Source organism: Onychomys torridus, chromosome 15 (genome assembly GCF_903995425.1).
Source record: "Onychomys torridus chromosome 15, mOncTor1.1, whole genome shotgun sequence".
NCBI classification, from domain to species: domain Eukaryota; kingdom Metazoa; phylum Chordata; class Mammalia; order Rodentia; family Cricetidae; genus Onychomys; species Onychomys torridus.
In genome coordinates, this window is record NC_050457.1 from 50,444,934 (window position 1) to 50,468,413 (window position 23,480).

Below are 23,480 nucleotides of genomic sequence, written 5' to 3' on the forward strand. Positions count from 1 at the left end.
CTCCCTGCTAGGATTTTGTCTAATTCGAACCTGTGCCGGGCTTGTGTATGCTGTCATAATCTCCGTGAGTTCACATGTATATCAGTTCTGTGGTGTCGGGAAGATACTGTTTCTTAGGCATCATCTAGCACCTCTGGCTCTTATAATCTTTTTGCCTCCTCTTCCATGTAGATGTGTTACCCTTGAGAAGAGGGGTTGATGCAGACATCCCATCAAGAACCAAGTGCTCCAATGTCTCTTACTCTATGCACATTGTCAAATTATGGGTCTTTTACTTCCTGTCTATTGCAAGAAGCTTCTCTGGTGAGAGTTATATGATGCCCTTGCAAGGTTTTATAAAACTTCTAAGTGGCTCAAAGTTCAAAAGTTGATAACAAATTTCAATTCACCTACTTATTTTTTCTTGATTCACAGAAAATAGTTCAAACTATTCTTCACATTTTTGACTAATAAGCAACCCAAACAGCATTAACAATCATGGATTTCAATACCCACCTAAAATCAGGGTGGCAGGCAGACAAAGGGAGAAAGTACAGAGTGAGTGATGGGGCTATGCTATCCTTCAGTGCACAGTCCTCAGAAAGTCACATCATTTTTCCATGTCCCATCAGCCAGATGACAAATGCTATGCTTCTCACTGAAGATATAAGTATGAATATAAATCCTATTTCTTGACTCTGAGTAATTTTGGATCTCCTGTCAAAAGTATAAAAATAAAAATTTTAAATTGAAATGAACATAGGGTTAAATAAGTATCAGTGATGTGGAAGGATATTTGGGTGTCTATATTGGTTTTAGAGGGTACAAAGGAATTAGCCATTCAGGAAGGCTATTCCAAATGAAAAGGCCCATGCAAGTATTTTCTTTAGTGTTTAACCTCTTACTGTACATATGAGAGCAATTAGCACCTCACTGATGCTGAACAAAAATATTGAGAAGCTCAAGCATCTTACTATAATGGAAAACAAACCATTATATTGAAGGCAAGAAGGCTGGTAACAAGTGAAAATATGCCCATAGAAGATCCCTAGCCTCTACAACCATACAGACACACAGGAACACACATGTACATACACATGCACAAACATATATCATGCACAATCAATCAACAAATCAATTAATTTAAAAAAAAGAAAACCTGCCTACTTCCACTCACATGGGCTTATTCTACTGCTGTCTGCCTCTATATATGACATCATGATCCTCCCAGGTGAAGAAGTTAGAGCTGTAGAAACCACCATGACACATGCTACTCTCCCTCCTGCAGCCAGTCAGCCCACCATCAGGTGATGCTTTTTTAACCTACCTGTCACCATCTCCATCATCTCAGTAAGCTGGTCTGGGTTTATGGTTCTAGGTACATACTTTATGGCCTGCTTAGAACCAATTGGATTCCTTTCAATTCTGTTATCTTAGCTTGGATGACTTTAGTACAAGTATCAATCCATTGAGAAAACCTTCTATTACTCACTCTCACAACACTGCATTTTTCCTTTGCAGAAAGTACCACAGTTGTAATTTTATGTGTTTGATTAATACAAAATTCTCTGATGAGTGTACAAGACTTGTATTAGTATTTAAGGGTATCATTTAGTTCCCACAACAAATATTTTGCTATTATTCATATTTTATAAACACTTCAAAGTTCTTGAAATAAGACAAAAGCTCCAAGTTGAGGAGATTATGATTATAATATGAGAGACTTGGTGGTAGAGATCTTAATCTACTGTGCACAAGGGTCTGGGTTCCGTCTCCAGCCCTGGAAAGGAGAGAGGTGTCAGGGTGGGGGCACAGAACAATGACAAAGATGGAATGTAAGTTGAATGAAGTCAAGTGGATCACAGGTTGCTATGAGAACCAGGACTGAGCCCTGCAGGTACCAAGATGTTGCTCAGAGAAAGGGTAGGGCTGATAGGCGGGAAAGACATCACTACTTTCCTGGAGGGCTCACTGTGTCACTAACAGCCTGTTGACTTTTAGAAATTTGAGTTGGTGATTGTATTAATTTAAAACAACACATATAATTGCTTTTTTCATGGTAAATATCAATGATATGGACAAATAATTCTAAAATTATCCATTTCATTCAGATCAGTAGTTTTCCTCTGATAGTAACGTAACATGATTTATTTCTTAGGCATGTGAAGTTTTCCAATTTTTACTTTTTATCCACTGTCTCTTCATCTGTTATCTGTTTGCTCAGCCTCAGCATCATTAGCAGAATGTGGCCAGACTGCAGCACATCAAAAGCTGCTACCAGGAATTCCCAGGGAGCCTAATACAAGATTGTTTCTTCCTTAGAAGATAGCTCAGGAAGAAAGAGAACAGTTGGTAACAGAAGCCATGTTCTTGTAAAATCGTTTCCTGTCTCCCACTTCTGTGAGCTCTGGCTGATTTCTTCCTAGTCATCTAGCTCTCTTAAAAGGTTCATGTACTCCAGGGTATAGGAAGAGGAAGGTGGGAAGTGAATTAGGCTATCTTGAGAAGATAACGTGCAAAGAAATGAACAAAAGCTATTTTTGTTTGCTAAGGGAACAAGGAACAAGATTGTGAATGAGTGTTACTTTAATATTCTCAAACAATAACCATGATGTTTTATGGGAACATTTAAAACAAATATCTCGATATTTATTGTGAACCAGATTAATCTTGCTGTATTTTATATGCTCAGGGCAACATGGTCTTTTTTAAAAGACTTTTTCCACTTAATTGAATTATTGTGTAGATGTGACAGCCAGAGGATAACTTGTGTGAGTCAATTATTTCACCTCATCACGTGAGTTCCAGGGGCTGAACTCATATTGTTGAACTTGATGGCAAGTGCCTAGCCCATGGCTGCATAGTGTTGTTTGATATTTTGTTTGTGATCTAATAAATAAAGCTTGCCTGCAGATCAGAGGGCGGAGCTAGCCACTGGTTGACCCTAGAGGCCAGGCAGGGGTGGCACACACCTTTAATCCCAGCACTACGGAGGTGGACACAGGAATATAAGGAGGGTGGAGACAGGATCTTGCCACCACCCATTCAGTCACAGTATTCAGAGAGGTAAGAAGTCACTGGTGGCCGCTCTGCTTTTCTGATCTTTCAGCTTTCACCCTAACATCCGAATCCAGGCTTTTATTTGTTAAGACTAATTAGGGTCACTCTTCAATATGCTCTTAATGCACAACTGATAACCTTTCTGGAACATTTGAGAAATTAAGTGACCAAGTGTTTCTACGACTGAGCCTGATGGGAGACTAAGAAGCAAGAAGACTAGAAAAATATGCTCAGTGAAAGCCTCTGGAAGGTCCCTGACATTTACAGAAAAATACGACAGTGTCCTGAAGACCTTGTCACTAGACTTTTGTTCAGAGGCACATAGTCTATATAATAACCACCCAAGAGATCCTGCCACAGTGAATAAAGAGGAGCCAGGAACAAACATCAGGTCTCTACACAGAAGCACACATACGTTCACACATCCTGACACACACATGTATCTATACACATGTGAACATGCAAATACATGTCCACATGTGGCCATGCAAAATGCCCTAATGAAGTCAGCAACAGCACGGTTTTGTATAACCTCCTTGAGGAGAACAAAGCTTCCAGTGCCCTTGCACGGATGATCGGCAGAAGCATGAGATGGCCATGGAGAATCATCTCCCAGTCCCTGAGAAGGATTGTTATTACAGATTTTCTGCTTTGTTCTCAAATGTCAGGTCCTGGCTCCTTCCTCTCCCCTACTCAGCAGAGATTACCCCTGGCTTGCCTTCCCACAAACCTCCTCACCAACCAGTATGCATTTGTTTCTGGCTGTACCTTTTCTTCATTATTTAATAGATGATACATGGACCTGACTTTTACAGTCCAGCTGATGTGTATTAAGGAACCTGAAATGGCTGACAAATGGGAGGGGCAAGTCCCGAATCCTAGACACACGCGAAAGGAAAACAGGTGCAGAGTCTGCTGAGTTTAACCTGACACGGGAGGGGATAGGAACCACGTGTGACTGAGTCCTATCTCCAGGAACCTCCTCCTTAGAGGAGGCGGAGGGAAGGCAGGCCTTCTGGAAATGTCCTATGAAAGGATGGTTGGAAACTGGATAGGTTCAAGGAGGGAAGGAGGGCAGAGAAAAGCATGATAGGAAGAGGAGACTTTTTCAAGAAAGGGAATTTAAAAATTGCACAGTGTGTGTCGGGAGCGTGTTGAAGCAAGCAACTTAACGCTGCTGGAATGTAAGCTTCCAGGTCACAGGTATAAAGGAAGAGCTTCCTACAGGCTGCCATGATGGTCTCCCTTCATTTTTGTTCTGGGTTTTGTTTGAGGTAGGGTCTCACAAAGTAGACATGGCTGGCCTGAAACTCACAGAGATCCCTCTGCCTTTGGGTGCTGTGGTTAAAGGCATCTGTTACCATGCCGGACCCTGTTCTCCAAGTTTCATAGCTTCACATTTTACATTTAACTATATGGTTTTATGGGGATAATTTTTGTATTTGATTTGAAGTAGAAAGGGTAAAGTACTTTTTGCTCCCCCCCCTTTTTTTTGGTTATGACTATACAGCTGTTTTTGTATTGTTTATTTATCATTTCCTAAGTGTAAATAATGGTATAATAACCAGTCATGAATTTTTACTATATTTATTTTAAATTAATATTCTTATTAATTCCTTGAGAATTGCACACAATAGATCTTGATCAAAATTATCTCCACAACTCCTCCCAGATCCATCCTCTCTACCCTCACATTCTTACCGAGCCAACTTTGAATTCTTTTCCTTTTTAAAAAGACACATCAAATCCAGTTTGTGTTGCTCAGCTACTCCTGGGCGTGGGGGCAACCCCTGGATAGTGCTTGATATATCAGGGGTCACAAAATTATCTGCCACTTCTTTTCTTAAAATCTTTCCACCCCTTCTTTAGTGAAAATCTCTGAACTTTGGGGTGAGAGGTGTGATATGTAGATTTCATTTAGGGCTGAGTATTCCACAACCTCTTATTCTCTGCACATTAACCAGCTGAAGGTCTATGTATTAATTGCCATTGACAACAAGATGAGGCTTCTTTGATGAGAGTTGAGAAATGCATGGTCTATGAATATAGCAATAAGTCATTAGGAGTCATTTTAATACTATGTCCATTTAGCAAACTAATAGTATTAGGTTCTCTACTAGGGCCTGTGATCCATCAAGCCACAGGTTCTTAACCCCATTAACAGTGCCAACTATGAGTTCCATCTCATGGAGAAGGCCTCAGATCCAATCAGAAAGTGTTTGATTACTCCCATTATAATTATGTCACTATCAATTACATGGGCATATTTTGTCAGGTAGGTTGTAGCTCACAGGGTTCCCCCACTGGATGATATTGATGCTTACTTTTCTCCTTCAGTAACATGTATAGCACCTTCCAGCATTATGAAAGATAGCCAGTAGGAATGAAGCTTCCAGATCAGTATCAGTTTGGCATCCTATGCTTTATGATTCAAGTTATGTGGTGTCTTCAGAAGTAGGGTCTTATAATCAAGTTCTGGAAGGTAACTGAAAATGCTAGCAATAGTCTGTCATGCTTGGTGGTCTATGGGGCCCCACTGGCAAAAAACTTATAAAGAAGTAACCTATTCCTGGTACTGTTGTCGTCTTCTTCTTCTTCTTCTTCTTCTTCTTCTTCTTCTTCTTCTCCTTTTCCTCCTCCTCCTCCTCCTTCTTGTTTCTTCTTCTCCATCTCTTTCTCCTACTTCTTTCTTCTTTCCTTTGCTAGCATGTGGTGTCTAGTTGGGGTATTGTCTCTCCATTGTAGGATTATTCCGTTAAAAAATATGTATATGGTTTCACATATATATATATGGATGTTTCCAAAGTAATAAGTTTCTGTTCATGTGTCTTCTTTGAAAGGTCTTTAGTGTTAGTTATTTCTCCCCATCTTCCATCATCTATTCTACTGTTTCACCTCTGACCTTCAGTTGTTTATTCAATAAATGTAACAATACTTTGAATAAAAGCTTAAAAGAGCTATGATGACAAAACAGAGGACTACACAAATGGAACTTTTTCTAAGATCAAGGTGTTTTCCATAGCATAAATAATATAATTGCACATCCATTGTGGTGCCTGGACTTGACCCAGAGGCACATGACTAACTGGAAAATGTGCCTGGCTGAATTTGGCTGGGTGAGAGCTACCCATAGGCAATGCCAAACATTGTCAGAAGATTTTTTGAAATTAGATGATGTGGTCACTACAGCTAATAAAGACAACATTGTGGATAAACCTAACCAAGTGTGGTGGTACACACCTGTAATCCTAGCACCTTAGAGGCTAAGGCAAGAAAATCAAGGGTCAGGCCAGCCTAAGCTACAAAATGTGGACTCAAGTCAAATAAATAAAAACTGAACAATAACGAGAGCCTGGAAGAGGTAAGATTATTACTTTTGGTGGAGAATTTTATAAATGACCATAACAATGGTAAGGGTTATAAAGTACTATCATTATCTGAACAGAGACCTATTCATTTTTATGTGTTCAAAGCTTATAATACCAACTAATTATAGCAATTACCTTCAGGCAATTGGTTTTCTATTATAAAACTAATACTCAAATCTGTTTATTGGTTTACTTTATGTCTATTAAAATCTACATTTCATTATTGGTATAGCCTGACTATATTTTATTTTGACGTAGCTGAGTTTCTGTCTCTTTAAAAAAAAACTGGATAACTTGGAATGTTACTGAATTGAACTATTTATCCCAACCTCCCTTGTGTAATCAATGGTAAAGCTATAAGTCTGATGACTAGAGATTGATCTTCGTGGCAAGGAAGGGGAGCAACCCTTACAGTCACTTTGTTAGAATCCTCCAGGGAACCTGTAACTGTGACACAAATCATGGTCACCAAGACAAAATCCCTAAATGGAAACAGATGCCAGGGCCTCTTTCAAATATCACGACACAGCTCACCAAATCCCCAAACACATGTTCTGTTTATCTCATGGTCCCTCAAGTAAGAGTTTGCCATTCTGGCTTCATTCCCTAACATCCTAACATCCTGAACACAAGAGAACCAATGTGAGCATGGGAAGATAATTGAGAGCAGAGCAGCAGAACAACGTTGAACTTTTTCAGAGGCCTTCTACAAACTCAAAGATGTCCGAAGACTTCGCTTTGAACTTCCTCTCTTGCCTTAACTGATAGAGTTTAATTTTTTTTTACAATCACCAAATACCACTCCAGTTTAAATGACAGTTGCCAGGGGAATATGGCCTTGAGCTGGTGGGACTTTTAGTTCTCAGTCTTTAGAAGATACTGCTATGGTTTAATGTGAGCTGTGGTTCACAGGAAGCACAGGTGTTCACAGCCTTGCTAAGCATTCTTGGGCATCTGAAGACAGCGTGGTAAGTGTTCAGTCTGTTTTACTCAGCAGCAGTGTTTGACTATTTATCTGCCCACTAAGGCAAAGTAAGGAGTTATAGAGAAAATAGAGTTCTCATTGGGATTATAAAATAAGGAAAGATCCACGAAAGGCCAAAGCATACAAAACAATACTAATTACGATACCGTTATTGTAATCAGCTTAACTATGCAGAAATATTCACAGTAATGTCATTTGAATGTTATTTTTAGTATCAGCATTAGGAAGTGAGGAAATCTTCAGCTCTATTTGTGGTGTTGCCATTTGAAAACTACAGATACCAATCCCAATTGCTACAGTGGACATTCTTCTCAATGTATATTAGTCATTGCTCTCCTAACTACTTCACATGTTAATTTACAAAAAACAAGTTGGGTGAAGTATGGAGACATAATCTATGATCCATAATATGCTATAATGTGGGTGGATGGTCTTATATTTTATTTTTAATTATGAGTGTGTGTCTCTGTGTGAGTATGTGCACAGAAGTGAAGGTGCCAGCAGAGACCAGAGAAGGCATTAGAGTCCCCTGGGTTTAGAGTTATAAACAGTTGTGAGCTGTCTGTCTGACCTGGGAGCTAGGAACCAACTTAGAATCCTCTTTAAGAGAAGTGTGGGATATTAGTCACTAAACCATCTCTCCAGCCCAAGGGTGGATTTTTAAAATTCCTTATCTCAGTGGAACTCAGAGAAAATTGGAAATATGCCTCTCAAAATATGTCTCTCAATATGCAGCAATGAGCATAGGGATGCGTATCTCTTCAATGTACAGAATTCATAACTTTGTATATATGTTCATTAGAGGAATTGCTAGATCAAATGTTAGATTCAAACACGTACATGCTGTTTTGAATCCAGACTATACTAGTTTACATTTCTACCAACTGTTCAAGAGTTTCTACTTTACATTCTTACCAATTCTTATCATTTGTCTTTTTGCCAGTATCTGTTCTAACAGGTACATGGTGATAGGGCTTTATAGTTTTAATTAGCATCCACTTTCTCCCTTTAAGTTCTTTTTTCACCTCTCTCATTAAGTAGCCCAGGTTGGTCTGAAACTCACATATGTAGCACAGGCTGCCTTCAGTTCAAGTCCTTCCTTCTGTCTCAGTCGCCCAAGTCTGGGATTACAAGTATGTGTCAACATACCCAACCTTGAATATTTTAAATATGCTTATTGGTCATTTGTGGGTCATCTACTGAGAAATGCCTATTTATGGTTTCTTCCTTCCCATTTTAAATTGAGTTGTTCTCTTGCTGTCTAGAACTATTAATTGAAAAGATTATCTTCCCTTCAATGAATTGCATTTTTATCTTTACCAAAAACAAAACAAAACACTTAGTATGTTTATGGGGTCTACTTTTGGTTCTCTGTCTACTATTGACCATGTGTCCATCCCCTGCATCTACATCACACTGTCATAGTTATGAACCTATATAGTAAACCTTAAAATTGGATACAAGTAATCATCAGACATTATGTTTCTTTTCTGAGACTTGTTTTAACCAATGTAGGGGCTGTGCTTTTGCATGTATGTATTTTTTTTTATTTTTTATTTTTTATTTTTGGTTTTTCGAGACAGGGTGTCCCTGTGTAGCTTTGTGCCTTTCCTGGAACTCACTTGGTAGCCCAGACTGGCCTCGAACTCACAGAGATCTGCCTGGCTCTGCCTCCCGAGTGCTGGGATTAAAGGAGTGCGCTACCACCGCCCGGCTTGCATGTATATTGTATGATGAGCTTGAATATGTATAGAAAAATCCCAGCCAAGCATTTAACATGAATTGCAACAGCACCACAAATCAGTTTGAAGGGTGGAATCATCAGTAGATTGAACCTTTGAACCCACAACCACAGTGTCAGTTCTCTTATTTACATCTCTAATTTCTTTTATCAGCACTTTAACATTTTTCAGAATACAGATTCTCTGCATGGCTGTTAGTTTTATTGATGAATATTCCACTATTTTGAAATAATTATAAATGTTGTGGATTTTTTAAATGTATTGAGTGTTCTCTCAAAGACACTTCACCCACATAAAAGAAGCATACAAGGAAGACGAGATCTGAAAGCTACCTGGTCACAGTTGGAGTTTTATTTGATAATCAGGCTTCCTGAATAAAGGAGGCAGAGCCAAGACACCTTCCCAGTGAGGGAATGACTGCTAGCACAGCCTCATTAGGAACCTCAATGCATCTGAGCCGAGAGACCATCAGCTAGTTCTTCCCATCTCAGAGATTTAATTTCCTCTAATTATAAAATGAACATAATGATGTTTTGTTGAAGATAATGCTGAGAAGATGCACGTAAATTAGATGAGGTACCATGTGAGAGTACCTAGCAGCCAGCCTCACAGCTACCTTGTGAGAAAAGGAAGATTCTTGTGGAAAAATTATTCATTTCTAATCAGAAATGAAAAAATGCTGCTTTGGAACTGTACTGGCTTAGAACGCATTGTCCCACTGGAAATAAAACTTCAAGTAGTGTGAGTCTTTGTTATATTCTAATTTATTTTAAGGGCTACTTGATATGGTGACAATGTCTGTCCTAAGGTTCCTCCTTTAGATCTTTTAAATAAAATCATTGGGTATGTGGGAGACAGTGGTCAGAGCAGAGAGTCAGTCCAAAGGGAATACTTTAGCCTCTGCCAAATGTCTTCCAAATGCCTGGAGCACCATCCTGAGCTCATCTCTGTGAAGAGCTTCTAAGGACTACTGTCTAATACACGATCACGGAGAGCCTACTAATGCAAGTCTCTTTCTCTTCTTTTTCCAGCAAGGATTGAAAATAGTTCACCATGCAGAGAAGACACTGTCCAGTTTCTGCAAGTGGCAGAAAAGCATCAATCCCAAGAGTGACCTCAATCCTGTCCATCATGATGTGGCTGTTCTTATCACTAGGTACCTCAGAGGCTAAGTGGAAAGGAGGGTAACCAGCTGGGAAAGGCTAGTGGCTGAAAGTCTTGTCATTGGCTCGCCCTCATGGGATTTCTGCTCTCAGTCATTTGTGAAAGTGGCAACTGTTGTCTGTGAGTCCCTTGCTGGCTCATACCATGGAGAGGGCATATTAGCAAGCTTGTTGATATTGTAAAACACTCCTTTCTTATAAACTGTATCTGTTAGCAAGCAAGTCTATCATAACAAAGATTTTACCTTTTAAACTATCTTCTTTGCACCAAGAAATCTATTTTCAATTCATCTATTTCTATTGAATCTTTCCCTTTCAATTTATGAGACACTACTATTCAGGAACTTACCTGTTCTAACCCACTCCTGACTGATGCCTAAGATACAGTGCACAATCCTTCCCTAAGTAAACAGAGTGATATAAATGTGCTTTCCTCCTTTTTATCCTCAATTTTTTAATAGGGGAGTACAGTGCAGTGGGAGGTCACTTGCCTAGTATTGGTGAGACCCTGGATTCAGTCCACATCATTGCAAAGATATGATTATGTTATGATGAATTCTATAACTTTCATAACTTTCAGGATCCAGAACTATGAAAAGTTAATGAGCTTTCCCAATCAATTCAGGTTCTTTGAAATCTATGTTTTTTCACTGGCTCAGTAAAGATTTATTGACTTCCTACCAAGTTCTTTATAGTAAGGGCTTATCTAATAAGGGTAAGAGTTAGTTCTTACTACACAGCTTATGCAAATTTATAGACATCCAGAAATCTAAGGATGTGTACTAAAAGAGGCCTCGTCTGGTAAGGAGAGCCAGAGCCTTTGTGATTAATGTTCTGCATCTGCACAAACCTACTTCACAGGGGACTACTGGTCAACCTAAGGTACAATAGATCCTAGGAATGCACTGCTATATGTTTATTCCAAAATCTTCTCTTGGAACAGATTTGTATATACCTAACTATTCCTTTATTGTCTCCTGTTTCCCCCTCTTCTATGCTAAACTCTTAGTAGGTTCTCCATAAAAATTATGTAACAGGCAGGGCCTCCTTCCAAATCAATCTGAGTTAATGGATTAGCAATGGGTGTCATAAACCTTTCCCTAGCAGGTCCCTGAAGAGTTGTACTTTTAAATTAAGTAGTAAAACATGCATCCTGCACTCAAGATTGGGATGTCTATGTCTGGAGACTGTATTATCTACCTCTACAATGCTCAACCCTCCAACAGCTACAGACAGTGAACATCTGATGATTCACATCTACATTGCCCATGACAGGGGGCTGCTTCTTTCACTCCCTAGACCTACCCACTGCCATTCAGAGAACCAAGAGCTCTCATCTGTTCTCCAAGTGTGGATCCTTTCCATTTCCCCAAGGATGCAAAAAAGCAAGTGACCCATGTGTTGCTGTAGAAGATGCCCACACAAATCTCAAGAGCTTTAAGCTTTGGAGCTAAAGTCTAAATGCATCACCAGCTCTTGTGCTAATCAAAAGCTCTTCTTGGGCTTGAAGAAAGTCTGGTGACTAATTAATGACTCTCTAAAAATTCTTGCCAGCAATTGAAATAATCTATGTAGGCTATGAGAGCATGCTCTTATTTTTGAAAAGCTGTAGTGTTTTCTGATATCTTAGGAGTCTTTCTTTCCCCTTTTCTAGTTAATGCTTGGTGAAAAGGAGAGATCAGTTATCACAGTGTGCATGTGATACTCACATACACAGTGCACACATGCAAGTTTTATTAGTGTAGTGTGATTAGATAATTAATTTCATCTCTGTGGGATAGTAGGAGAAATTGCATTTTTCATCAAACAAAAACAAGACAAACAAACAAACTTCGGATGAGTTTTGAAAACAGACCTCAGAAAGACCAACAGGGGTTTCCATGTCTGAAAAGAAAATTGTTAATTATTCCTTCCTTATACAATGTTCAAATGGACTTTTATTTTCAGTGCAGTATGTTGTTAGCCTAATCATACTTGTCTCCTGAGATGATGAGCCAAAACCACTCAAAATAAAATGCTTTAAATTTTCCCAACATTTTAAAGCTTGAGAAATTCAATTAATTTTAAGAGATAAAATCAGAATAGGTCCAGTGAATTCAAAGTTGATCCCTGTTCTCATATGGGCTTTATTTTAAAACATGCTTAAAAGATACCAACTGTAGTAGTTTATACTGATGTATTTGTACAGGAAGTCTTCTCAAACATGCCTTTGGATGTTGAAGCATCTCTGTTCTCTGCTTTCAGAAAGGATATCTGTGCTGGTGTCAATCGCCCTTGTGAGACTCTGGGGCTGTCTCAACTGTCAGGAATGTGCCAGCCTCACAGGAGTTGTAACATCAATGAAGATTCTGGCTTGCCGCTGGCTTTCACCATCGCCCATGAACTTGGGCACAGGTAAAGAGTTCAAGCAGCAGAGATCCACTTGCAGGGTTCATGTATCAGTAGTGCTGAAGGAAATGGAAAGCAATTTAAACTGGGTATCACAAGATTCACTTAGCATGTGGCACAGGTTCACCCCCGGACCGCTGCACCTCATCTGGGAGGTGGGGGTAAAGCCATATGTCATGACGTTCATCTACTCCGTCCTTAACACTTATAACAATTATAGATTAGAGGCAGTGAGACTTTCTTAAAAAAGGCAATGTTTGTTTACTTGTTTTTTTGTTTGGATTTTGTTTAAGACACAGTCTTAGGGTGTAGCTCACACTGGCCTGAAACTCACTATGTAGCTCAGGCCAGCCTTTAATTCACTATAATTCTTCTACCTCAGTCTCCAAAGTGCTAGAATTATAGTTAAAGTTCTATTCCACAGCATTAACAAATGTAACACATCTTTACATAGTTAAAATAATATTCTACAACACTGATTAACATATCCCATCTTTCCAGAAGTCTCTAAAAGGAATGGGCAAAATAACTGATTTCCAGCTGGATGGTATGGTGATGTATTGTGTCCCCAATATATTGTACACCCTAATAAAGTTTATCTGAGGATCAAAGGAAAAAAACAGCCACTATAATAAACACAGAGGTCAGGCAATAGTAGCACACACCTTTAATCCAATCACTGGGAAGGCAGAGACCCATCTGGATCTCTGTGTGTTGAAGGCCACACTGGGAACAGAGCCATGTATGGGTGATATATACCTTTAATCCCAGCACTAACCATAAAGGTCTGGAGAGCTGTACAGATAGACAGGATGTGACAGAGCTGGGCAGGAAGAGGAAGTGATGTAGCTGAGCAGAGAGAGGAAATGAGATGGCAGAACAGAAAGGCATATAGCGTAGGTATACAGCAAGTAGGTCGGTCTCTTTGGAGACTGAGGTGTCAGTGAGGTGAGGTTGTTTGTGGCTTGTCCTATTTCTCTGATTTCTCAGTTTTTCACCCCAGTGTCTGGCTCTGGGTTTTTATCAATAAGACAGTTTAGCAATTTGTCTTACAGGGTGATAGTGGCACATCCTTTAATCCCAGCACTCAGGAGGTACAGTCAGGTGGATCTCTGTAAGTTCAAGGCCAGCCTGGTCTACAGAGTGAGTTCCAGGACAGCCAGGACTACCTTGCAGAGAAACCTTGTCTCGAAAAACCAAAAAAGAAAAAAAAATCTGATTTCCAGAGATTTAGCTACAGAATGATCTTAAAAAGAAAGAGCCACTCTAGTTTTGAAGAGATCATTTTGAGGAATAAGTTTAAGGGCCAGTAGTGGGGAGTATTACAGGGTAATTGGCAGGAAGTTATAACGTCTCTACTAAAGCAATTTATTGACTAGAGGCTGAAGCTGCCTGTACTTTAAGCCAGAGAAAATACTGTTCCTGGTGAGGAAAAGCATGAAAGTCCTTTAATCTGATTATAGTTGGTATGATTGTGGAATGACATTATTAATGTCACTAAAAACATACAAAATTAACGTTCTTGAGCTCCAATTTATGCCATCGGATTTTCATTGAGCCATAGCTGATCTCAGCAGTCATATGAACTAGATGCTATTATTGTTAGCCTATGTCTTATATGTATTTGTGAAAGGACAACACTAAATAAGAAGTTGAAAACTTCTATAAACTTTCAGAGATCATTTACACACCAGTTAGTAGAGCATTCAAGTTATTTAAAAATGTTTTGACTAGATGCATCATAGGAAGTCAGGTTTCAGAAGGTTTGAGTGAAGGTTTGAGAAAGATTCTAGATTTGCCAGACATCAAAGGCTTCCACAGGTAAAGATCTTAGCTTCTTGTAGCTTTGTTTGACGGTGTATGTGCTAACAACAAATCAAAGAGAATTGTCTAACAGGAGATTCAAAGTGAGGAGTCCCATGAACAGTTAAACTGCCCCTGCTGCTTTTGGTAGCCTGCCCCCATCACTATTTCTACAGTGATCCCCTCTCTATAAAGAAGAACAAACACTGGGCATACTCAGTGTATCGCTAGAAAAGAGTAAGACTGAGAAGAACCCTGGAGACTGTATTGCATCAGGTGAGACCTCTTCAGTCTGGGCTCAGTCACCATTAGCCCATAAAGCTTATAACTTTGCAAAATAATTTTACCTACATGACAAGGTCAGAATATTGCCCCATGGCTACAAAAAGTGAATGCTGGTTCTGACTTTTCTATCAATCAGTAGTATGACCCTAAACAGTTCCTTTGTCTGTTACATGAGTAGGTTGCACCAGGTAAATTCTGAGGGGCTGTGATTTATTGAACCCTCACCACACAGCCCCAGTGACAAATGTGATATCTTTTAATATCTTTGGTTGTCCAAAATTCAGAGACAGAGAACATAGATTACTTTTCTGTAATTAAATGATGATTGGCAATCTGGAGGAGCTACAACAAAATGCTAATCTTGGAAAAACCAAGCAATAATTGTTGGTCTTAGTAAAATGAAAGTTATTCTCATGTACAAATGTACAGGCCTCCTCGATCCTGCCATGTTGGGGGATGAGGCTCATGACCTCTCCCAGTGAGCCATTGGTGTCAATAGCACCTTCTAGTGAGTGAGTAATGAAGAGTCAAATTGAGAAGCAATTGCTTAAAACCCTTCTAGCAACCATATACCCAATATGAAGGAACAATGAGAAGATGTATCTTGGTAACAGGCATGTATAAATGTCATTTGTGCTTAGAAAATGGATCCTTTGTATTCCCAAGGTCAGTCTGGCATGTAAAGAAAGAGAAATGTAAGTCAGTCTCCCAGCAGCAATTTTGCCCCAGTTCTGATACAATCATTGGTATGATTGTCTGGGCATAGTCTGTCACTTTGGTGACAAAAGATGCACACGTTTACTACTTATCAGAAGTGGTGAACTGTTTGTTTTTGTACTGACTGGGATTAGTTTGGACTAGTTCGGAGCTAGACAATGCATTTAGAAATTCTGTATCCAGTGCTTGTGTTTTTGAAGATGTTCCATTTCATATTATACAGGAGAGATGGGGATCTGGTTCTAAAAACAAATCTTTGTAAATAAAAATTGCATTCTGAAATAAAAGAACACTTCAGGGTGAACCAGGTAGTGTTTCAGTTCACTCAAAAGCTGACTAGGGATGAGTATACAGTAATCAAATACCAGCAGGGAAAACAGTCAAGAGAGAGGGGGAGATAATAGATCAATCATCTTAGCTTTTTCTGTACCTTAATTTCATAGGGACACTCTCAAAAATTATCCTCCAAGGCTATTCCATACAAAGAGGAAAAACATGACTTATTTTACATTAAATATCCTTACATCATTTGTCAAAGATTGTTCCCAGAGGCCTGTATTCCATCTTACTCCTACCATGGTAGGAAAAGGCAGGACATTGTCATGTTTCCTTGAGGAAAGCTCCCAGACAAAAACGATGCAAATACTTCTATTTGGAAGTCAGCTGATGGTAAGTATGTTGGCAGGTACCAATAGCATCTGCTTACTTAGGAGGCAAGTGCCACCTCCACAAAATTCAGAGTCAAGGGATGGTCTCAATGCCCTTTTTCTTATTCCTCCTTTTATGTGTGGTGTAAAACCCCTACCATTGTATTAAAAACCCATGAAGATTCTGAGAGATGGAGACTAAAAGGAAGCCAAGACTGGAGCGACAAAACCAAAGAATGACACAATAAATTCCCTTTTCTTTTTTCTCACATTTCAGACTTGAGGATGATAGAGCCTGCAACCTGAAAACAGATACAAAAATCCCCTGCTAATAAACCTATTCTCTTTCTCCAAAGGACCCTGAAAGGCGTGTTGCAGTGAGACAGAAAAAAAAAAAAAAACCATAATAATCCTTTTACTGCAACCACATATCATGGGGGAGGAGCAATGTGGCCTTGGCCTCCTGTGCTAGCAGAGTTTAAGTAGAAAGCCTAGAATTCCATCTACTTGATAACAAAAAGAAGCAGTCAGTACCCAGCACGTGGGTGGTGCCACAAAGGCCTCGTAGAGTCCTGGAGACTTTGATCCCCACAGGGCAGTGGCGAGTATCCTCCTAACTCCAGCCCTGCAGTGGAAGTGCAGTTGGACCTTGTGGATATGGGAAATTCCACTTGCTCCCAGTCCATTAGGAAGAATCTCCCCCATAGCTCAAGCATCCATTCCCCTTCATGACCTCTTTTAAATTGTTATTTTATTTTACTTTATGTATACAGCTGTTTTGCCTCTATGTATGTCTGTGTACCACATACTATGCCTGGTCCCATGAGGGCCACAAGAGGGCATCAGTTCTTCAACTGGAATTCTACCACTGTGAACTGCCTTGTGGGTACTGGGAATCTAACCTGAATCCTGTGGAAGAGCATCCCATGTTCTTAACTGCTGAGCCATATCTCTAGCCCCAATTTTTAAAATTCATTTTTAAAAACAAAATGAATAGAAACTCATTAATTTGATAAAGCACATCAACTAAATAATACATAGTTAACACTGTATTTAATAATGAAAGACTGTATGTATTCCTTCTAATCTCAGAAAAAGGTAAATATGTCATTCTCATCATTTTATTCAAGAGAATAGTAGTGTCAGTGAATGTGAGAAGGCAAGGAAAATGAAGAGGATACATGTTTGAAAGGAAGAAATTTTAAAAGTTTGCTTTGAATATAGGATTGTTTTATGTAGAGAGAACCCCAGGGAATCCACACACATAAAAAAAAAGGAGATGTATGAGTTCATTGAAATGATGAGATAGAGCATAAACATTTGAAGTCAATCATATTCTGCTTCCCAGACGGATAGACCCTGAGACTGAAAGTTTAATCCCATTGCGCCATCACTTTATCTTTGACTCTGTATTTCTGGTCTTCAGAATTGGGAGAGAATGGATTTCTCTTACTTTAAATTACTAAGTTTTTGGTAATGTTTTTGGAATACCCATGAAAACAATACACCATGTCTTGAATAAAGGACTAGAGTCTAGAACATATTAAAAAGAAACTTTAAAAACTCAATCATTAAAAAATATGATATGGAAGTGAAAGGGTAATAGGAAGGAAGAAATGTTTGAGGTTGCAGAACAAGATGTGGATAAGGAGGAGACAGGGATGGAGTCAGGTTGGGGTTAACCAAAACCCAGTAGAAAGAAAGACGCATTTGGAAATCTACTATTTCAAAATGTGTTGGGAACCAAAAATGGGATGGCTGCGCCTTGACTTTTCTTGCTTGGATGATCTGGCATAACTGCACCCATTGACTTGCAAAACAATCATTCCCAGAAAAACCACAAAATGTACTTTTAGATTAACTTCCTGGAGTATGTTTGATTGATCAGTTGTTCAAGCACTGGACCAAAGAGACCTCTCCCTAACCCTTTTCTAATTGATTGATCGGTTGCTCAAGCACTGGACCAAAGAGATCTCTCCCTAACCCTTTTCTAATTGATCGGTTGCTCAAGCACTGGACCAAAAAGACCTCATCCTGACCCTTTTCTTACAATTTTTTCATCTCCCTCCCTTCCCCTCATATCCACCAGAATATAAGCTTGCTTCACTTTGCAATAAGTGAGACCTTGACGCGACTCAGACTGACTCTGTCTTTCTTTATGCGCCTGGTCTCCTTCTTCTCTCGCCCCCATTGGTCTTTCAAGTGGTGCCTCCTTGGGTCCGACCTAATAACCTGGCCTGCAGGACGGGTCAAAAATGAAAGAAAAATAAAATAGCAATTTTTTTAAAGTATCAAACTGTCTGCCCCAAGATCATTCATTCACTGAGTCAAAGCAAGTTGTCTAGACAGTTTGATAGCTGTAATGACTCAAATTAAAATTACTTGTATTATTTATAAAAGAAAGAAAAGAAAATGGGCAAAGTATATGAATAGACATTTCATCATCTACTGCCATCAGCTTCTCAGATACATGTGTGACTTCATGACCCCTGTTCCCCTAATCCATGTGAAGATTTTTGCTGGATTTGTGTTGCATAGTTCTTATTGAGCGTTCATGTGTAAATAGCTCTGTCATGTCCAACAAATAATGTTTCACTGCAAACATTCAATACTTCTCGCTCTTCTCATCTTTCCATTCCCTCTTCTGCAGTGGTCTCTTAGCTTTCAGAAGGCGAGGATGTGATACAGATGTTCCATTTTAGGCTGAGTACAACATAGTCTTTTATTCTCTGTACATTGACTTGTTGTAGATTTGTGTACTAATTGCCATTCTATCTATTGCAAAAGGAAGAAGCTTCCTTGATGAGAGTTGAAAGGTGCATTAATTTATGGATACAAAGATAAGAAACTTAGGTTGCAGTTGATACCATGTCCATTTAGCAGAATAGTATTGGGTTCTCCCCTAGGGCCTATGACCCTAGCCAGCCATGGTATTTTGGCCCAGTTAACTAGGCATGAGTTCTGTCTTGTAGAGTGGGCTTTAAATCCAATGAGAAAGCGTGTTGGTTATGCCTGTAGATTCATGCCACTATTGCACCACTGGGCTTACCTTGCCAGGCCAGTTGTTATTGTAGTTTTCAGAGCTCACAGCTAGGTAAAATTGCTCAATACTTTATTCCCCTGATGATGTAAATAGGACCTTCTGGCACCATGAACATTCACAAGTAGGATAAAAGCTTCCAGGTTAGGACCAGCTTGATTTCTTTATGTCCTATGATTCCAGTATATGATGTCTTCAGCAGGAGGGTCTTACAATCCAGTTCTGAAGGGTATTCAAGAACAGTAGTAATAGCCTATAATTTGTGGGGATCCAAAAGACCCCATTGACCAATGACTTGTCAAGAGGTAACTCATATTTGACACTGGGCTTTTTATTTGATAGTCATAGTGTATTGGAGAGGCATTATTCCTCTGTTATAGAATAACTCCATTTAATTTCCATATATACTTTTAAATTTTCATATATGTACATATTTTGGGAAGCTCATACAGTAATAAATTTCCACATAGATTTTTCAAAGGTTTTTGGTGTTACTCATCCCTCCTCATACTCCCTCCTCTACCCTGCCCTCCCACCCCACCTCATTTAACCTTTCCTGTTCCATCATCCCCCTTCCTGCCTCCATTACACATGCATTCTATCCACCTTCTCTTTAAACCCCCATGACTTCTTACTAGTTCCCTGACTTCTATGGGTACTCAGCCTAAATGCCTATGAACTCCTGAACAGATAATGAAAATATACCTGCACACAACAGAATATTATTCAGCTGCGAAGAAAAATGAAATTTAGAGGTAAATGAATGAAGCTAGTAATAATCATTCAGAGTGAGGCAACTCAGATACATAAAGTGTAGTAATATGTTTGTAATCTAAGAAATCAAGCTTTCCTGAAGATCAAAGCACAGAACCCGCCACAGAGTTAAACATAGAGCTCAGGCAGTGGTGGCATACACCTTTAGTCCTAGTACTTGGGATCTGGATCTCTGTGAGCTCAAGGCCACACTAGGTTACATGAGATTGATCCAGTCTAAGAGAAAAACAGAGCCAGGCAGTGGTGGCACACACCTTTAACCCCAGTATTTGGGAAGCACACATGTCATTAATCACAGCACTAGGAAGGTTGAGATAGGAATTGAAATGACTGGGTGGAGAAAGGCAGATAAGGTGTGAGGAGACAGGAACTAGAGAGCCCTCTTGGCTGAGGACTCAGAGGCATGCAGTCAGAGGATTCATGGAGTTGGCGACATGAGAAGTAGTTGTGGCTTGTTCCTTTGTCTGTCTGATCTTTCGGCATTTACCCCAATATCTGGCTCTGGCTTTTTATTAAGACCAATTAGGATTTGTGCAACAATAAAGAGAAATGTTAAATGTTCTCTTTCATATATAGGTGCAAGATTTGAAACTTGGATCTGTATGTTTAAATTAAAATGCATAAAAATATTTTGTTCTTAGTAACGAAAACACCATGGTTATGTTGAGTATGTATATTGGCTCAATATCATCACCGCAGCTTCCTGATTGTGATCTATTTCATGTATAGAGCTTTTCTCCCTCTATGTTCAAACCTGGTGTTTTCTGAAAGACTTGGAAAAGTGTGTATTCCTACTTTCATGACTCTTGCTCTCTTCAAGTTCCACTGTACCATCAAATGAATAAACAATATGAGGTAAAGAGTAGATACACCCCACAAAGTACTCCTGAGACCAAAATACTTAAGCTCAGCCTATAATTTAGTAAACCCACTTTAAAGGAATTGAAACAACAAAGACCCAGATAAGAAGCTAGCCTAGCCACCCTGTGGATTCTTCCAGAATTACAGGATGTCTCTTTCAAACTACTTTTTGGATTCTATCCTGAAGGTTAGAAGATATCTCCTTGGATATAAACCCTTTACTACTCTGGCCCCATGTGTTCTCATCCTTGCTGTTACTGACTCACTGCTCCCATATGACCACTTAACCAGCTTGGGGACAGTACACAGATAGCACATTTGTTTCATAGCACCTCTTTTCATTCATAAAACAAGAATAGAGCTTAAGAGAAAATTCTATAATGCACTAAAAAGATGTAGGAAAACTAAAATGAGATCTTGGTGAATGTCTATATTTAAAGTGTAGAATGACCAATAACTAGGAACATAATGGTGCATACTGATTATCTCAGGGGAACAGAAGCAAGTGGATCATGTGTTCCAGTTAGACTGGCCTGCAATAACAAGATTCTGTTTCAAAAGGCAAAAGCCTTAAGATGTAGTTCAGTGGTTGAGTGCTTTCCTAGCAAGTGCAAGAATCTAGATTCAGTCCTCAAGACTAAGAAAATACAAAAAACTAAACCTGAAGCACACAGCTTTATGTATTAGAATATCCTCTACTAAAAAGATCATCATTTGGGGCTGGGGGGTGTTGCTCATTGGTAGAATGCTTGATTAGCATGTTTGAAGCCTGGAATTTGACCCTAGTACCACATGAGCCAAGTATGGTGACACACAGAATTCCAGCACCCAGGAAGTAGAGGTACATGGATCACAAGTTCAAGGTCATCCTCAGTTAGGGGTCAACCTGAGCTTCATAAGACCCTATCTCAAAAATATCTTCTTTGTGAATTTCTTTTTAGACTTGTTTTCACTATAGGACTTTTTCTAGCTACTAAATACATGGCATTATGTAGCAAGCACTTCATGAGCTGGGTGGGACTGCTAGGCAGCACCCTGGGGAAGCCTGTATAGGAGATTTCTACTCTATCATTGTCTTTGTAAATATGTGTGAAAGCTTTGCAGACTAATTCTGTGGTTCCTTTGTGGGTTTTATATTCATGGAATGTGATTAAAGTTCACAAGTAAGTTGCTGATACTGTACTAAGTTAAACACAAGAAAATCTCTAAATCCCAAAGTCTATTCTGTGCAAGAGTTGCTAATATTGGTCAAATTCCATTAAAGTGAAATGTGAGCTTCTTAGTCAGAGGGGTGGGAAAAGTACAAAGTTATACTTTTCTGTATTCAGATCTGGAAAGCTAAGCCAACATCTCTAGGCTGTAAATGTCCCATGCCCAGACTTCCATGGGAACTGATGTTTTTTAGGAACCTGGGGCATCTTGGGAGAATGTTAATGACACTGGTTGTATTTCCTAGGCACCTGCTGGTATGGCAGGGAGTCCAATATTATGGTCCTTCAGGGCTGCCTTCCTGGTCCGCCATAACAGTGGGAGACCAGAGGAGAGAGAAACAAATGAGCTCAAAACACAAAGATCTCTATTGAAGACCACACTTGCCTCCACAAGATGTATGACTTTTGACCTGTACAATTATCCCCTAAAAGAAGGAAATTAAGTTAGAAATTATTATCTGTGTATGTATGTATGTGTATGTGCACATATGTGTGCAAATGTGTGTACATATGTATATATGTACATGTATGTACATGTGCATGGAGGCTAGAGGTCAACATTTGGTTGACTGTGTCTCCCTCATTTGTTCTCCATTTTGATTTTTGAGACAGGATATCTCACTGGTCTTGAACTCACCAAGCAGGCTAGGCTGGTTAGTCAGTAAGCACCAATAATCTCCAGCACTGGAACCGTAGATGCTGGCTTTTTATGTGGATTCTGGGAGATAGAACTCATATCTTCATGCTTGAGTTTACTGAGTTTGATTTACTGAGCCATCTTCCCAGACCCAGGGAAATTATTTTTAAATAATTAAATTTATGTTGCTCATGAAGCTCTTCTTATAGACCAGGCCTTGCTAAGTGGCTTTCAAATCTTTCTTCATTCAGATCTCTTCCTAGCACTGTGGTGACTATCCATTTTCTAGAAGAGAAAAAAAAAAATGAGGCAAGTTTCAGTAGCTGAAATGTCATCAAACTGCAGAGCTCAAATTCAATCCAGGTTGTCTATCTTCATAACCTCTGCACCTCTCAACCACTGAACTGTGAGGTCTCCCTGCCAGGTTGACATTGGAGACTTGTAAGAAGGGAATAAAGAAATCCATTTGTTGATGCCTGTGCCTCTGCCAAAGTCTCCTCCAGGCTGTTTTCCTGCTTCTCTTGAATGAAAGTGGAAAGGAAGACTGGATTTGTTTATACTGGGGTTGCTTCAGCAGAGCAGGCTGGGCTTGCTTTGCCCTCCTGACTTCAGAATACAGGGAGCCAGGCTGGACAAGCTTGGCTTTCTGCCAAACAGAGGTTTGCTTTTAATTCTCCATATGTCTCCCACGGTTATGTAGCTGAGGTTAGGGGCATGTCACTAATCTTCCCTGAATTTCTGGGTCCAAAATTAGCTATGTCCTCCCAACTTCAAAGTCTCACTTCATAAACAGCTCCTTTGGAGCAAAAGTGGCTTCCTG

The 23,480-nt window shown here is 39.5% G+C and overlaps 1 protein-coding gene across 1 annotated transcript in view; it reads left to right on the forward strand.

Annotated features, from left to right (window-relative positions):
* The window catches only part of Adamts12 (ADAM metallopeptidase with thrombospondin type 1 motif 12), a 253,145-nt gene that overhangs the window by 130,618 nt on the left and 99,047 nt on the right, over positions 1 to 23,480 (forward strand). The window contains exons 6-7 of the mRNA XM_036207207.1: positions 10,166 to 10,290; positions 12,542 to 12,691. Coding sequence (XP_036063100.1) covers positions 10,166 to 10,290; positions 12,542 to 12,691 — 275 coding nt within the window. The remainder of the gene's footprint in view (positions 1 to 10,165; positions 10,291 to 12,541; positions 12,692 to 23,480) is intronic.